This window comes from Jaculus jaculus, chromosome 18 (genome assembly GCF_020740685.1).
Source record: "Jaculus jaculus isolate mJacJac1 chromosome 18, mJacJac1.mat.Y.cur, whole genome shotgun sequence".
NCBI classification, from domain to species: Eukaryota; Metazoa; Chordata; class Mammalia; order Rodentia; family Dipodidae; genus Jaculus; species Jaculus jaculus.
Window position 1 is genome coordinate 13,815,699 of NC_059119.1, and position 17,177 is coordinate 13,832,875.

The following is a 17,177-nucleotide window of genomic DNA, read 5'->3' on the forward strand; positions in this document are numbered from 1 at the left end:
GAGAATTGAAGAGAGCGGTGAAAGTCAGTGAACATGCCTTCTCTGTCTAAACATGAAATCTAGTCTTAGCTCAGGCAACGTCACTGCAGAAAGAAATATTTACAAACATACTCAGTCAGTTAAACCGACCAAATTGTTTAAATGAATTGACACAAGTAGCCATTTAATAAAATTCGTATGTATAAATTGTGACCGACAAGCTTCAAGGAAGTTCATAATTAGATGAAGCCCATTTTCTATGGCTCATGCAAAATGTACCTATTTTACATTTATTTTAATTTTAGAACATATAATTACAATATTCCAAATTTGATAAAACTCCCAGAAGAAATTATTTTGATTTTAAGTAAGTGTCGAGGTTTGTTCTTTAGCCAGGGTCTGAATGCTAAAATTTTAGCATCTTTTGGAGCTGAGCACTAGTGTTCAGTGCCCCTGGGTGCTGACTGTGGACGCAGGGTGACCACCTACGTCTAGTGTTCAGTGCCCCTGCGTGCTGACTGTGGACGCAGGGTGACCACCTACGTCAGGCTCCTGCCACGATGCCTTCCGTGCCATGACAGACTGTGCCATCAAACTGTGAACCAGAACAATCCCTCCTTCCTTAAGTGGTTTGTGTCAGGCATTTTTCCAAAGCAACAATGAAAGTGACTAATAAACTATTTAATTAATACTCATCCATCTAAAATAAAGCAATATTGACAGAACCATCAGGACAAATCTCAACAATCAGAAAGGTAGTTTAAATGTAACTCTCAAAACTTGACAGATGTAGAAGAAAAAAGAGCATGATTATTTGAGCAATAAGTTAACAGCACTGATCTAATGCAAACATCAATAAACCTTTCCAGTGTGAGTCTGGGGAGGAAGCATTTGGAGCCACTTGATCACTGTTCTTATGCTGCAAACAGTGTACAGACAAACAACATGTGAACAAATTACATAATCATATGTCAATAAAGTTTTATTTTGTAAAGTTATCAATGGGCTAAATTGACCTGGAAAACCAATGACAAAAACAACTTTAGGAAATGGAAGAATAAGGAGTACAGGACAAATGAACCACAGTAAGACCTGGGCCCCCTTCACAGTCTGTTTTCCTTCATGTAGATACAGTAAGATGGATAGGATCAGCCAGTAGAATGTGGTGGGAAGGAAAGAGGGATCCTCTTTAACAGGGTATGTGTTTCTCTACCCAGAGCTAATCTGCCTACATGGAAATTTCGTAATTCTCCCAACGAGGCAGTGGGTAGCTACATCATTGCCTGGGTATGCAGAAGTGGTTGTTACAACAGTGAGAGTAACTTGGTGCCCACAGCCCGACACAGTTGACCCTGGGGTGTTGACACACAGATTACAGAAGGGAGATGAGACATACTCAAGGAACATAGAGCATTTCCCCCTTAAAAAGTGCTTCCTAATTATTGCTACTTTATTTAAACTTAGTATACAAAAGTATTCATACTCAACTTTTCACTCTGAAATTCAGCTTTCTACTCCTTTCAAAAGTACTTAATTTTAGGGCTCCATGTATTCTGTGTTTTGAGATTATTTTTAAGCAGTTCTAAATCTAAAACTTACAAATTTAGAGCTGCTGGGTATCCTGGGATACAGTACGTGTGAAGTCATGACAAAACGAAACTGAAATATGTGTTACTGGCTACAGGCCAGCCATTTATGACAGAAATTCTAATGATAAAAAAATCTATGGCCTTCCTCTTCTTTATTCCAACTCCTATAGAATATATACTTTACTTCTGCTGAACCAACATTTTTGGGTTGAGATATCTTGTTGATGAGAAAATGAAAATGAAGTCAATTTCTCACTGAATCTCATTTTAATGTATCAGAATTTCCCTTCATGATTATCATCTTACAAGAAATGTTAATTATTCATGATTCTAACTTTTCATGAAAACCAGAAATGTATTTGGCAGAGTACACATTTAGTAACTCTTTTGTTTATATAATTCATCATTCAGTAATTAAGATGGGGCCTGGGACAGAGCTCAGTAAAAGAGGGCTTGCACGGCAGGCTAAGTGCCTACATGCAGTTCCCACACCACAGACTCAATCACACCAACAAACTGACATGCCAGAAGGTATGGAGGCAACCAAAATAACTATTTTCAAAGGGATAAAATAATACTTTTTAGTTTTTTTTTTTTTTTTGTTTTTTCGAGGTAGGGTCTCACTCTAACCCAGGCTGACCTGGAATTCACTATGGAGTCTCAGGGTGGCCTCGAACTCACAGCCATCCTCCTACCCCTGCCTCCCAAGTGCTGGGATTAAAGGCATGCGCCACCATGCCTGGCTCCATATGCAACTTTTAAGAATTTGCTTCCAGTATGTCAAGGAAAACGAAATATTTTAGGATGGGCCTTTCAAGATCATTTTGTTATCTAAAAAGTATTATTGAGCCGGGCGTGGTGGTGCATGCCTTTAATCCCAGCACTTGGGAGGCAGAGGTAGGAGGATGGCTGTGAGTTCCAGGCCACCCAGAGACTACACAGTGAATTCCAAGTCAGCCTGAACTAGAATGAAACCCTACTTAGAGGGGAAACAAAGTTACAAATTGAAATGAGACTTTTGTCTGGACAGTTGTTTTGGCAAGAATAGAAACATTATTGTAAAAATAAATAACAGGGGCTGGAGAGATGGCTTAGCGGTTAAGCGCTTGCCTGTGAAGCCTAAGGACCCCAGTTCGAGGCTCGGTTCCCCAGGTCCCACGTTAGCCAGATGCACAAGGGGGCGCACACATCTGGAGTTCGTTTGCAAAGGCTGGAAGCCCTGGCGCGCCCATTCTCTCTCTCTCCCTGTATCTGTCTTTCTCTCTGTGTCTCTCACTCTCAAATAAAAAAAAAAAAAACTATTAAAAAATAAATAAATAAATAAATAACAGGGGGCTGCAGAGATGGCATAGTGGTTAAAGGTGCTTGCCTGCAAGCCTGCAAAGTCTGATGACCCAGGTTCAATTCCCCAGTACTCACGTAAAGCCAGATGCATAAAGTGGGACATGTATTTGGAGTTCATTTGCAGTGGCAAGAGGCCTAGCATGCCCTCCCCAAACACCCCTTGCAAATAAATAAATAAATAATAATAAATAAAATGTTAAAAAATAAAATAAACAGGAAAATATTGTACAGTTCTCTTTCCTCTGCAAATCACCCTTCTTTACTTTCTTCCCTCCACATTTCCTAAACAAGTTGCTGTTCCTGTGTTAAAAGAGTCTAAACAGGGCTGGAGAGATTGCTCAGCAGTTAAGGTGCTTGTCTGCAAAGCCTAAGGACCCAGGTTCAATACCCCAGTACCCACATAAGCCAGATGCACAAGGTGGTGCCTGCATATGAAGTTTCTCAGCAGTTGCTAGAGGCCCTGGTATACCCATTTCTCTCTCTCTCTCTCTCTCTCTCTCTCTTCCTCTTTCTCTCTCTCAAATAAATTAATTTTTTTTAAAAATTGGGCTGCAGAGATGGCTTAGCGGTTAAGGCCTGCCAAGCCAAAGGACCTCGGTTCAATTCCCTAGGACTCACGTAAGCCAGATACACATGGTAGTGCATGCATATGGAGTTCATTTGCAGTGGTAAGAGGCCCTGGTGCACCCATTCTCTCTTTCTCTCTCATATAAGTAAATACGAAAATAAAAAAATTTTAATTAAAGCTTTTTTAAATCTGAATCTAAAAATGGGTGCTATTAGTGGAGTGTTTGCTAAACCTCTTTCTCATTGTAAACGATGATAGATGGTCTGCAGACATGTCTTAATAGTTAAGGTGCTTGCCTACAAAGCCTAAGGACCCAGGTTTGATTCTCTAATACCCATGTAAACCAGGTGCACAGGGTGGCACATGCATCTGGAGTTTGTTTGCAGTGGCTGGAGGCTCTGGCATGCCGATTCTCTCTCTCTCGAATAAATATATAAAATTTAAAACACAAATCTAAAAAAATACGATAGACCAGGAATTAATTACTGCACCCCTGCATGCACAGATGTCTTATTAATCAGTGTTCCTTGAATGAACATACATGAAGCCTATCCAAAAATAAGGAACCTGGCAGGAAGACTGACATACTTATGATTTTAGCATTCAATTATTTCGGTAGCCTCCTTTCCAGGTGCCTCCCACATAGATGAAACGCAAAGGCTTGGGGGATGTTAACCAGCACCAAAGGGATGCGAGTAAAATACAGAATGGGGGTAAAATATTCTATGATACAAAGACCGGATTCTTTCAAAAATAAGTGATGGCTTTTTAGTCTTCTAAGAAGCAGGGAATCAGTGCTAAAAGACTGGAGAAAGTGCAACAGTGTGTGGTGGTTTGATTCAGGTGTCCCCCATAAACTCAGGTGTTCTGAATGCTAGGTTCCCAGCTGACGGAGATTTGGGAATTAACGCCTCCTGGAGGCGGTGTATTGTTGATGGCGGGCTTATGAGTGCTATAGCCAGTTTCCCCATACCAGTGTTTGGCATACTCTCCTGTTGCTATTGTCTACCTGATGTTGGCCAGGGGGTGATGTTCACCCTCTATTCATGTCATTGTAATAATGGAGCTTCCCCCTGAGCCTGTAGCCAAAATAAACCTCCCCCCACCCCAAGCTGCTCTTGGTCAGGTGATTTCTGCCAGCAATGCGAACCGGACTGCAACAGTCAAGTGTGCTGAGGAGTAGGGCTGCTGCTAGACACCTGACTGCGTGGCTTTGATCTCTTAAAGCTATTTTCAAGAGGAATGTGGAAGGATTTGAAACCTTGGCCTAACAGATGCCTTGCAGTGCTGTAAGTACCGCTTGATGGACTATTCTGGTCAGAGTTGCAAGGCCTGAATGCAGTAAGAACTATGGACTGTGAGGTTTGGCTTATGAGGGTGAGAAAGAGCTTTGCTTGGACTGGGCTAGCAGTTTGTGTAAGAAGCTTGCTCTTATGCCCATGTCCTGCTTCACACTGTGCAGGGTTGCTTTGTGTAGAAACAGACTGGTGTGAGCAGAGGGATATGGCAGAGAAAGAAAAATCTTTGTCTGAACTGCTGCCTGTTCAACTGCAATTGAGAGATTACAACCCTTGAGATTGGGCCAGGTGACCTGCACTGGGGCAACAGGAAGAATGTCTTTTGAAGGGGCCTGAATGCTTAAAGAGTGTCCTATTCTTCAAAGTCTGCTTTATTCCCCACCCCCCCGGATTAACAAATTGGCACTCTACCTGGTATTGTGGGGTATAAGACACGCAGGAAAGAGAGGGTCATTGAGTAGGCAACATGATCTTGTGTTTTGGAAATGGTCATGGGCAGTGTGAAGCAGGTTTGCTGGATGCCTGTGTGGAGACCCGATGGGGCCATGAGGATGAACCGTGGGGTTACAGTGGAGAACCAGTGGAGATGCCTGGACCATGAGATGGCTGCTAAGGAAAGCTGCCAGCCCCTGATGAGGTTTCCCAGGACTGTGAGTAGCCTAGCTAGAGGGGTGGAATTGGAACTCCAGAGACTTGTTGCTGGTTAGAATTATCAGACTTGGAGGTTTGTCATTGACTAGAGTTGTTGGACTTGAAGCTAGAGTTTGATGTTTGCCCTGGTTGTTTTAAATCTTGTATTGGTTGAATATTTCTTTGCTATGCCCAATGCCATGTTTTGCAGTGTAAATGTTTTTTTGTTTGTTTTGGTTTGGTTCTTTTGGTATAATGGCTCAGTCAAAAGATCTTGGCCTATGGGGATATTTGAACATTATTTGGATTGATAAAAACTATGGGGATTTATAAAGTTGGATTGAATGCATTGTATTTTCTGTCATCTATGGTTATCCTTTTATTGGGGTCAGGGGCTGAATGTGGTGGTTTGATTCAGGTGTTGCCCATAAACTTAGGTGTCCTGAATGCTAGGTTCCCAGCTGATGGAGATTTGGGAATTAATGCCTCTTGGAGGTGATATATTCTTGGGGGCGGGCTTATGGGTGTTATAGCCAATTTCCCCTTGCCAGTGTTTGGCACACTTTCCTGTTGCTATTGTCCACCTGATGTTGGCCAGGGGATGATGTCCACCTTCTGCTCATGCCATTGTTTTCCCTGTCACCATGGAGCTTCCCCCTCTAGCCTATAAGCCAAAATAAACCTCTTCCCCCCACCACAAGTTGTTCTTGGTCAGGTGATTTCTGCAGCAATGCAAACCTGACTGCAATACAGAGGAAAAAGAAAAAACAACCCGAACAGCATGTGGAGGTGGTGGTCACTGCTACAACCAACCAGGACTGAATTCCTCTTCACCCTCCTGAGAAAGCATAGCTTGTGTATCAGATTGATTTAATACAGTGCAGAAGGAGGTACAGTTTGAGCATCAAATTTATTTATGTTTCACATATATACACATAGCCCAATGGTAATTTTATACAATACTTTTTGGTACACCTGTGTTTTCATGGTGACCCACCACAAGAGGTCAAGTGTGGAATTTTCCACTGTGGGGTCATACTGGAGATTTTAGATTCAGGATGTTCAACCTGCACTGGTTTTTATAGCTGCCTGCTGTGTAGTAATATATTGTCTTACTTCCACATATGCTTTCAGGTTACCTCATAATGTCCTTTTACTTCTGTCTAAAGTACCTCATTGTTTTAAAACGCTGTTTTAAAGGACATATCTACTGGCAACAAGGTACCTAGGCTTCCTTTTTAACTAATTTCTCTTTCTGGAACTTCCAGTCCCAATTCTATCTTGGTGTATGTCCTGGCGGCATAGCTGCGTTGTAACAGGGAAGCTCACTGTCAAGTTCTGTTGTTCCTGTGATCTGGTTAAAGTGACCTGTGTGGGATACGCTGTGATATTACAATGACGTAAGTGGAAATCAGATTCTCCCCACCCCAGGGGTGGTGTTATTGCTCCAGATGATAGCCAACAGTCTTTGCAGTAATTTTTGCGAAGTATTCTTACAAAGATCGTTGTCATCCTGCAGTGTCTGTTTTGTTATCTAAGTGACCAGTAAGTATCTGATAAAGATTTCCTTAATTGGAAAGGGCTCAGCAGTTAAGGTGTTTGCCAGCAAAGCCTGATAGTCTGGGTTTGATTTCCCCAGGACCCACATAAAGCCAGATACACAAAGTGGCACATGCATCCAGAGTTCGTTTGCAGTGGTTAGAGACCCTTGTGCATGTACCTTCTCTCTCTCTGCTTAAAAATAAATAATATTAGCAATAAAAAATGCTGGAGTTCAAAAGAATATGAAACAAAACCTCACAGAAGCCATCTATGTAAGTAAGACATCAAAAGTGATGCAAGCACCTGGAGTTCATTTGCAAAGGCAACTCCCCCACAAACACCCACAAATCAATTGGGCTGGAGAGATGGCTTAGCAATTAGGGTGCTTGCTTGTGAAGCCAAAGGACCCAGATTCAATGCTCCAGTACCCACATGTGGTAGACAGCTCCAGGTTCACTGAGATGAATTTCCAGACCTGGCACAGTTATGGAGGAAGGGATGTTTATTAAGCTTATAGATCCAGGGGAAGTTCCATAATGGCAGAAAAAGCTGGCCTGCCTTCACAGGTCCAAGCAGAGAGAGAAGCACAAGCCTAAAAGCCATATAGCACAGCGCACTTCAGGAGCTCCAGCTAGGCACACTTTGCATAGCTTTAGATTAAAATCTCAAACCCACCACCATGCCTTAAGATCCATCCAGTGACACTGTCTCCAGCCAGGTGCCTACAGATTCAAACTACAGACTAATAAAACACTGAATATATTAGTTCAAGTTCAATGAAACCAGAGAACGACAGTCTCCAGATTTCCAGTTCCGCCCCTCCAGCTGGGCAGAGAAGCCAGGGAGCACTTTCATCCCAGACCAACAGTGCGCTCTATGGTAGCCCTTGCATAGTCCTGGTATATCCAAAACATTTTCAGGTTTTCATGCAAACCATGGTCCATCTACCAAAGGCTCCTTCAGCCTTCAGGGTCATCAGGCCCTGCCTCATGCTGCATCTCAGCAGCAGCTCCTGAACTGTGGATTCCTAAACAGATCAAGTTGACACAAACTTAACCATCACACCACATAAGCCAGAAGCAGCACAAGGTGGTGCATGCATCCAGAGTTCATTTACAGTGGCTAGAGGCTAGAGTTACCACTTTCAAATAAAAATATTAAAAAGTCTTTTTAAAAATGCTACAATGTGTTGTCACCAAAATGTAGCAGCCTCTTTCTTCAGGGACAGCACGACTCTTATCTGTTTGCCAGCTTAATGCTAGCTTCAATACAGGGTTTGGTCCTGGAGCACCCTACCCCACCTGTTGTGCTTTTGTTTCTTTTTTTTTTTGGATTTTCAAGGTAGGGTCTCGCTCTAGCCCAGGCTGACCTGGAATTCACTATATAGCCTCAGGGTGGCCTCGAACTCACAGCGATTCTCCTACCTCTGCCTCCCAAGGGCTGGGATTAAAGGCGTGCACCACCATGCCCAGCTCTACCCCACCTTTTGTTTACAATATCTTCCAAATATATTCTTAAAACTGTTACATTTAACCTAACACCATTTATTTTCTTTCCACAAACCCTGTTTATTCAGGTTATTTCCTCTAAGCAAGAGGTCCAGCCTTTGTTTTCTCAGAGGTGGACTTATAGGTATTCTGCTATTTATTTGCAAGGAGAGAGAAAGGGAGGGAGGGAGGGAAAGAATGGGTGCACCAGGGCCTCTTGCTGCTAAACTCCAGGTGCATGAGCCACTTTGTGTATCTGCTTTGCACGGGTAGTGGGGAATCAAACCCAAGCTGTTAGGCTTTATAAGCAAGCACCTTTAGCTGAACCATCTTTCTGGTTCAATATAAAGGAATGAATGAATTTTTTAAAAATATTTATTTTATTTGCAAGGGAAAAGAGAATGAATGACCATGAGAAATGGTGTGGCAAGGCTTACTGTTCCTGAAAATGAATTCCAGACACATAGACCACTTTGTACATTTTGCTTTATATGTGTACTGGGGATTCAAACCCAGGTTGCCAGGCTTTGCAAGCAAGTGCATTTAACTGCTAAGCCATCTCCTCAGACTTTCCACTATTCTTTGTTTAACCTAAAATTTTTTATTTGTTCACAAGCAGAGAGGGAGACAGAGAGAGAGGTGCATGGGTATTAGTGTGCCAGGGCTTTTTTGCCACTAGAAACAAACTTCAGATGTGTGTGTCACTGTGTGCATCTCGCTATATGTGGTACTGAAGGAACCCCAGGAGGGGGACCCCACGCTCTGCCCGGATATGGCAACACCCCAAATCACTCACGAGAAGCGGTCTTGATGCAAACTGCAAGGGGATTTTATTCCAAGCGCGCTGGGGCCCACAGTCGTACACCGCACAGGGGTAGAGGACTGCAGAGCCCCGAATGCAGGAATGGGACAGTTTTTTATAGGGTTTCTAACAAAACCTGTGCATTAGACCAATCATTTTTTTAATATCAGGAGCCCGCGGGGTGCGAGCCAGTCAGTTTGTGCCACCCCATAGTTTCTAAGCCAATTAGTTTAATTTGTTCAAGCCCCTCGTGGACCAATCAGTCTCTTATGACCTTGGTGGTCAGCATTTGCGCAGGTCCTTGGGTGGGAGTAGCAGAGTGTGGTATCAGTCTCCTATAACCTTGGAGGTCAGCATTTGCGCAGGTCCTTAGGTGGGGGTAGCAGAGTGTGGTATCAGCCTCCTATGACCTTGGTGGTCTGAGGCAGGCTGCTACAGCTTATGGTGCGAGCTACTAAGGCTTACAGTGTGGGCTATTAAGGCTTATGGTGCAGGCTATTTACAGAAACCAAATAAGTGGTTCACTTCATTACTCATTTCCCATCCTTGAGGGCTATCTCATGCCCTTTTTACCTAGTTTTATATTAGGAGCGGGCTCTGATATAATGAGAAGAGGGATTCTTTACTTGCTTCCAACAGAGAGTAAAGCCTGGAGTTTGAGGTATGCAGGGGCCCGCTTAAGCTCTCTTTGGAGCGTTGATAATATTTCTGGGCTTCTGAATTCTTGGGCCTTTCAGTACTGTGGAATCAAACCTGGGCCAGCAGGTTTTGCAAGCAAGTGCCTTTAACTGCTAAGCCATGTCCTCAGTCTCTTTTTTTAACTTTTACTTCATCTTTTTACAAGTCCCATATTCCTGCAATTATTGAAGACTATCTTTATCTCTCTTACTACAACAAAAACGAAGTCAAGCCCATACAGCAGTCACATGTATGAACACTGGCCTAGAACATTCTCGTTATAGGCCATGGATCTCAGCTAGGGGACACAGCTCCTCGACCCCTGATCCCTGCCACAGTGAGCTCAGTCTGCCAGTAAGCATCATTACAGCGTGGACCTAGAAGAGTTAGCAAATATAGAGAAAGAACAAGTCAACCTGTAGCAAAAATAACCATCACAATCTTATTTTTCACTGAGCAACTTACGTTCTGGTTGCTTTTCATTGGGTGTTATAGAGCGTACGAAGTCTTGTGGAGTCATAAACACTTCAGTCTCACCAGGCTCGTTGATTACTTTCAAGGTGGCAAAATACCGGAAGATTTTGTCTGGTGTGGAGTAGGCTCGAATCCTGTTCTCATATTCCATCACCTAGGATTTGAGGTTTAGAGTTACTGTAGTAAGCAATACCCTAATCCTCTCCTCATCAATCCTCTCATTTTTCTTATATTTTAGAAGAAATTTTATTATCTCTCTATATAGTTGGATTTTTATTCAATAAATAAGTCTGATTTCAAAACTTCTTAATTTCTTTTTTCTGTTTTTTTTTTTTTTTTTTTTTTTTTTGAGGTAGGGTCTCACTCTAGCCCAGGCTGACCTCAAACTCAGTATGTAGTCACAGGCTGGCCTTAAATTCACAGGAATCCTCCTTTCTCTGGCTCCCAAGTGCTGGGATTAAAGGCATGCACCAACACAACAGGAAAACTTTTCTTCATTCCAATATTTCACTTATACCCTAGTTGAAGCAATATTCATATAGCTTTTGTTTAGAACTTTTATTTGAAAATTTTGAGATCTAGCAAAATTATATAGTGCCATTAAGAGAATTCAAAAGATCCCAGGAACAGGGTACAATACCATACATCTATAGTCTCTTTTTTTTTTCAAGGTAGGGTTTCATTCTAGTCCAGGGGTGGCCTAGAACTCACAATGATCCTACCTCTGCCACCCGAGTGCTGGGATTAAAGGCATGTGCCACCACACCCAGTTTACATGACTTTTTAAAAGAGATTATTTGATAGTTCTTCTATGCAATTTCAGAATCCTGCATTAAACAGACTTGAGATTTCATGGGTTTGAATAGTTAGCAAGCCTTCAAAGACAAGCTTAAATGATGGCATGGAAAAAAAATAGTATTTTGTGGAAGCTCAATTATCAATAGGCCTGAAGAAACAAACTCATTTCTGATTTAAAAAATTGAGCCGCTGGGCGTGTTGGTGCATGCCTTTAATCCCAGCACTCGGGAGGCAGAGGTATCGCCATGAGTTCAAGGCCACCCTGAGACTACAGAGTGAATTCCAGGTCAGCCTGGACCAGAGTGAGACCCTACCTCAAAAAAAACCAAAAAAAAAAAAAATTGAGCCAACAGCCAGCAATCCTATACACAGACCATATTTAGAAACAGACGAGAGGTAGGAGGATCTTTGTGAGTTCAAGGCCAGCCTGGGACTACAGACTGAGTTCCAGTTCAGCCTGGACTAGAGTGAGACTCTACCTCAAAAAAATATATGTGTGTGTGCGTGTGTGTGTGTGTGTGTGTGTGTGTGTGTGTGCACGCGTGCACAGACTTAAGAAACACACAAGTAATTATTTGAATAAATGAGCCCCAGTGGTCCAGGGCTCTCTCCTGTAAGTGCCTGAAAGTGTCTCATGTCTAGCCAGTTTGCAAGGCATCAGGCGTGGCACCTATCTACCTAAAACTATGTAATGCTAATATAATAGCTCATTGCTGTCTGGTATACAAATCTCCATTCTGAGTAGAGAACATGTGAAAAATGTTTCTGACACCTGAATTCTTTTTTTGAGAGAAAGAGGAGGAGAGAGAGTATGTGCACCAGAGCTTCCAGCCACTACAAACAAACTCAGATGCATGCACCACCTTGTGCATCTGGCTTACATGGGTCCTGGGGAATTGAACCGAGATCCTTTGGCTTTGCAGACAAGTACCTTAACCACTAAGCAATCTCTCCAGCCTCTCACACCTGAATTCTATGTATGCATGTATGTGTGTGTATATATGAATGCATGTATGTATGTATGTATATCTATTTTGAGACATGTAACTCAGGATGGCTGGAACTCATTATGTAGCTGATAATCCTCCTGCCTCCACTTCCAAGGGGCTGAGATTACAGGCATGTACCACCACGCCCAGTTTATGTGGCATGGGGCTCAAACCCAGGGCTCCATGCAGGCACTCTACCAACTGAGCTGCATCTCCAGCCCCTCACACCTGCATTTTGCATGCTGAGGTAGTCAATAGTAAATAGTATCTTAAATATAAGTCATGTCAAGGAATAAAACCTAAATACTGTTCAGTTCCAGGTCTGTAGGGTGGCTAATATTTACATCATTCCTGATGTTTTACATCTGTCCATCAACAGCCATTACTATAAGTCACCCCTGGCAGGTGTCATTTCGAGGTCATAGGCAGCAGCTGTTTAACAATGGTCTTAATTGCAGTACCAGATGTGCCTTTAGCAGCCTAGAAAGACTGCTAATTTGTAACTGTACATGACAAGAATTCAATGACTTTCATTAAACTCTGAGTAGGTTTCAGAGAAGACTTTATCAAAAGCCTGAGCAAGTGGCAAACACAATAAGGGGCGTCTCAACCTTGAGACTGTGCAACAAGTCTCGCATCACAAGTCCGTTTACCTCAGAGTCTAATGAACTGCTACATAATACTGGCTACAAAGTTCTTGAACTTTCTCTTAAGAACAAAACAAAAGTGAGAGGGGGTATAAAGAATGCTTAGGGCAAGAGGCTTTTGTGAGCTAAAAAACTGTCAACCATACATGCATGGTAGAAAGGAAAAAGCCTAAGAGTCAAGAACTTTAGCAATGAAAATTACATCCCTTGTTTGTTACAAGAGTCATTAAGTTGTGTTGCTGAATACTACTAATTTGATCATGATTTGGGCTACTGTACGTGTATTTGCTATACTGTTATACAAACCAATGGTTTTATATAGCTATAGTTTTATTTTGAAACAACAGGCTAAGGAAAGTAACAGATCTAATGTAGCCCCATGTTGGCAGAATTTAGTATATACATATTGCAGAGTATATATTTGCCCTTTTCTTTAAACTTAGCATCATATCTTGAAGATTCTTGCTCATCACCTGCATCTTCCTTTCAGGTGACTAAGTGGAGCACTAGAATACAGCATCCTGGACAGCAAACATCTGGAAGCACAGGGAGGCTGCAGAAGGATTGAAGGGCGTTAAAATTTTTACTAACGGCTGAGCCGGGCGTGGTGGCGCACGCCTTTATAGTCCCAGCACTCGGGAGGCAGAGGTAGGAGGATCGCCGTGAGTTCGAGGCCACCCTGAGACTACATAGTGAATTCCAGGTCAGCCTGATCCAGAGTGAGACCCTACCTCAAAAAAACAAAAAACAACAACAAAAAAAATTTTTACTAAGGGGCTGGGCATGGTGGCACGTGCCTTTAATCCCAGCACTTGGGAGGCAAAGGTAGGAGGAACACTGTAAGTTTGAGGCCAGCCTGAGACTACAAAGTGAATTCCAGGGTCAGCCTGGGCGAGAGTGAGACCCCACCTTGAAAAGAAATTTACTAAGGAAATTATGGTAACAATTTAATCATTTATTTACCAATCTTTCTTGAACATCTTTATGTTAAGATATCTGTCTTCAACAAAACTATGAACTTAACTGGATCTAATTCAGTCATCATTTTTCTTATATGACCTATTTCAAGGAGTAGCAACCAGTACTTACAATCAAATAGGAGATAATTTCTCTTCATTAATATTCTAATTTAGGGCTGTAGAGATGGCTTAGCAGTTAAGCGCTTGCCTGTGAAGCCTGAGGATCCCGGTTCGAGGCTTGATTCCCCAGGACCCATGTAAGCTAGATGCACAAGGGGGCACACGCACCTGGAGTTCATTTGCAGTGGCTGGAGGCCCTTGCGTGCCCATTTTCTTTCTCTCTCTGCCTCTTTCTCTCTCTGTCTGTAACTCTCAAATAAATAAATATTCTAATTTATAAAAAAATTATTTGATATTAGGATATCAACATTTTGTAATCACAATGAACCAGCATATCTATACACTGAACATCCATAACTACTAACATCACAAAAAAAAAAGTACCTAGATATTAGGTGTTTCCTGGAACAGAAAATAATACCCCTCTTGTCTTGTTATGGGGGTCAAACTTGAATCTGATTAAACCTCAGAATCTGGTTGCCAATATTCAAATGACACAGAGACTGGAGGAATATTCTGCAGGGCAGTTAAACGGAAGTATAAGTAAAATTCAAACAACAAGAAACTTGAAAAGGTTAAAAGGTTCTGTCTCTTAAGATTAAGAGAATTAAAAGACACATTATCGTGCTGGAGGGGTACAGTGCATGGCACAGCATGTGAGGCCCTGAGTAAAATCCACTGGACCAAAAGAAAAAAAAAACCCAAAACATACATACCGACATATATATATATCACATAGCATCAATCAGGCAAGATAAAACTTTATGTTTCTGGTGATGAACATCTGATTTGAGTAATAAAATTGAAAAACCTCACTCTTCCAGCCACCAAGATACTGAAAGGAAAGAGGACCAGGGGAAAGGAGGAGGCCCCAGGTCTGCTGTTGTGAAGAAGCCAGAGACCGAGAAGGTCATAAATGCCGTGTGTGGGAAAAGGCTTCATAATGTTTTATTGGATGGAACATTTTGCTTGCATTACCTCACTCGTTTTGTCAAATGGCTCCACTATACCCAGCTGTGGCGGCACAAGACTCTCCTCTGCAGGAGGCTTGAAAGTGTCTCTCATCTTGCAACTACCAGGTCACCCAGGTTGCGGACTGCCAGATAACTCCCCAACTACTTAAGCTGGCCAGCAAGGACAGGACATAGTCACAGCAAGAGAAGAAACAGACTGGCTGACCTCTGTCCTCTGAGCAAGGTTAAGACCATCCCCACCTTGGTGCGGAACAAGAGGACTCAGCTCATGAGCGCACAGGACTGCATCCCACTGACAGTTGTCTTGCTGCCTACCTTGCGGTCCTCTGAAGCTTCCTCAAGGGCAAGAGCAGGCCGGGACGTCTTGTCCATAGGAAGACATGTACCACCCTCCTCTCACACAGGTTCATTCAAAGACAGCAGTGCCTAGCTACGCTAGTTCTGCTATCACAAAATGACAGTTAACTAGAAAATTACCAGGAAATATCACTGACACTGGGGAGGCGGTGTGCTCGGTCCAAATTCCGTGGCTCACACTGCCAACCTGAAGAAGGTTAAAGGCTAAAGAATTTGCTGCTAAACTGGATTAAGTGTACATTGCTGCACTTTCTGTATAAAATTTTTTCTTCATAAAGGAAATGAATGAGAGGAATTAACTATTATAAAAATCTATCTTATAGCTAGAGATGGCTGTAAACACCTAATAATCCCAGTATTCAGGAGGTGAAGGCAAGAAGATCGTGTCTCCAGAATCTACATAAAGCTGGATGCTGTAGTGCTAGTGTCTAATCCCAGCGAGACAGGAGGTGTAGGCAGGAGAATCCACTGGAAGTTTGCAAGGCGGCTGGCCAGGCAAGCGCAGTGGTGAGCAATGAGAGAGACTGCTCTCAACGAGATGGATGGCGAAGCCTGACGTTGTTCTGACTCCATATGTGCACCTGCATGCACATGCCTGCACACACACACACACACACACACACACACACACACACACACACACAGTTACAAAGGAGATTTGGGCCTGATAAGGTGATTGTTCCTTACCATAAACAAATTCACCCTTAAGAAATAAGGATGTTTTCTGTAAGTACTTTTTTATTTTAAGGCAAACTCAACAGACTGGGCTTTTTTTTTTTTATGAGAGAGAATTGGTGTGTCAGGACCTCCAGCCACTGCAATCCAACTCCAGCCACATGCACCCCCTTGTGCACACGTGCCACCTTATGCACATTCGTCACTTTGTGTGTCTGACTTACGTGGGACCTGGAGAGTCAAACATGAGCCCTTAGACTTCTCAGGCAAGCTATGCCATCTCTCCAGCCCTGTAAGCACTTTTCTCAACATGCATACCCATACGTTAATGCACCTCTCACTGTTAGTTAGAGAAGCTTCTCTATGTAGATGGCAGTGACCACTGGGATAACCCCAAAGGCACCAAAGCACTGAGAAGAAGTGACAAGAATGCTCAGCACTGAAACATCTCTATCTCACCTTCCAAGGCCCAGGGTCCATTGTGGGGGAGGTGTTGAAAAGAATGTAAGAGCCAAAGGAAGGATAGGCCTGCTTACAATCTAACTGTTCAGACAGAAACTGGATTAAATTTCCATGACCGTGCAGTGCCTAACACTAACTTCACAAGACCCTCATAGGAGGAGGTAATGATGATGACATCAGAATAAAAGAGGGACTAATCAAGAGAAGGAAGGGATATGATGGAGAGTGGATTTGTGAAGGAGAAAGCGGGGGAAGGGAGGGAATTATCATGGTTTATTGTCTATAATTATGGAAGTTATCAATAAAGAAAGTTAAAATAAAATAAAGGAGATAAAAATAAATAAGGATATTTTAATTTGCCTATAAAATACATATGATGAGCTTTTAAGAGGTACAGTATGTTTCAAAAACAGGCCAAACTCTTGGCTTTAATAAGTTTATCATTTTTGTTTAAAGCGTGGGTTTACTCCACAAATTTTCTGGTCTGCTTTTGTTGTTAGTTTTTTATGTTTTATTTTTATTTATTACAGAGAATGGGCATGCCAAGGTCTCTAGCTACTGCAAATGAATTCTAGACACATATGTCACCTTGTGCTGACAAGTTCTAGGGAGTCGAACCCAGGTCATTAGGTTTGGCAAGCAAACATCTTAACCACTAAGCCATCTCTTTAGCTCTGGTCTATTTTTATTTATTTTTGGTTTTTTGAGGTAGGGTTTTACTCTAGTCTAGGCTGACCTAGAATTCACTATTTATTCTCAGGGTGGCCTCAAACTCATGGTGATCCTCCTACCTCTGCCTCCTAAG

General features: G+C 42.4%; 1 protein-coding gene across 2 annotated transcripts in view; it reads right to left on the minus strand.

The window, feature by feature from the left end:
- The window catches only part of Micu1 (mitochondrial calcium uptake 1), a 188,046-nt gene that overhangs the window by 126,253 nt on the left and 44,616 nt on the right, over positions 1 to 17,177 (minus strand). For both annotated transcript variants that reach the window (XM_004657905.2, XM_004657906.2), the window contains exon 4: positions 10,383 to 10,545. In XM_004657905.2, coding sequence (XP_004657962.2) covers positions 10,383 to 10,545 — 163 coding nt within the window. The remainder of the gene's footprint in view (positions 1 to 10,382; positions 10,546 to 17,177) is intronic.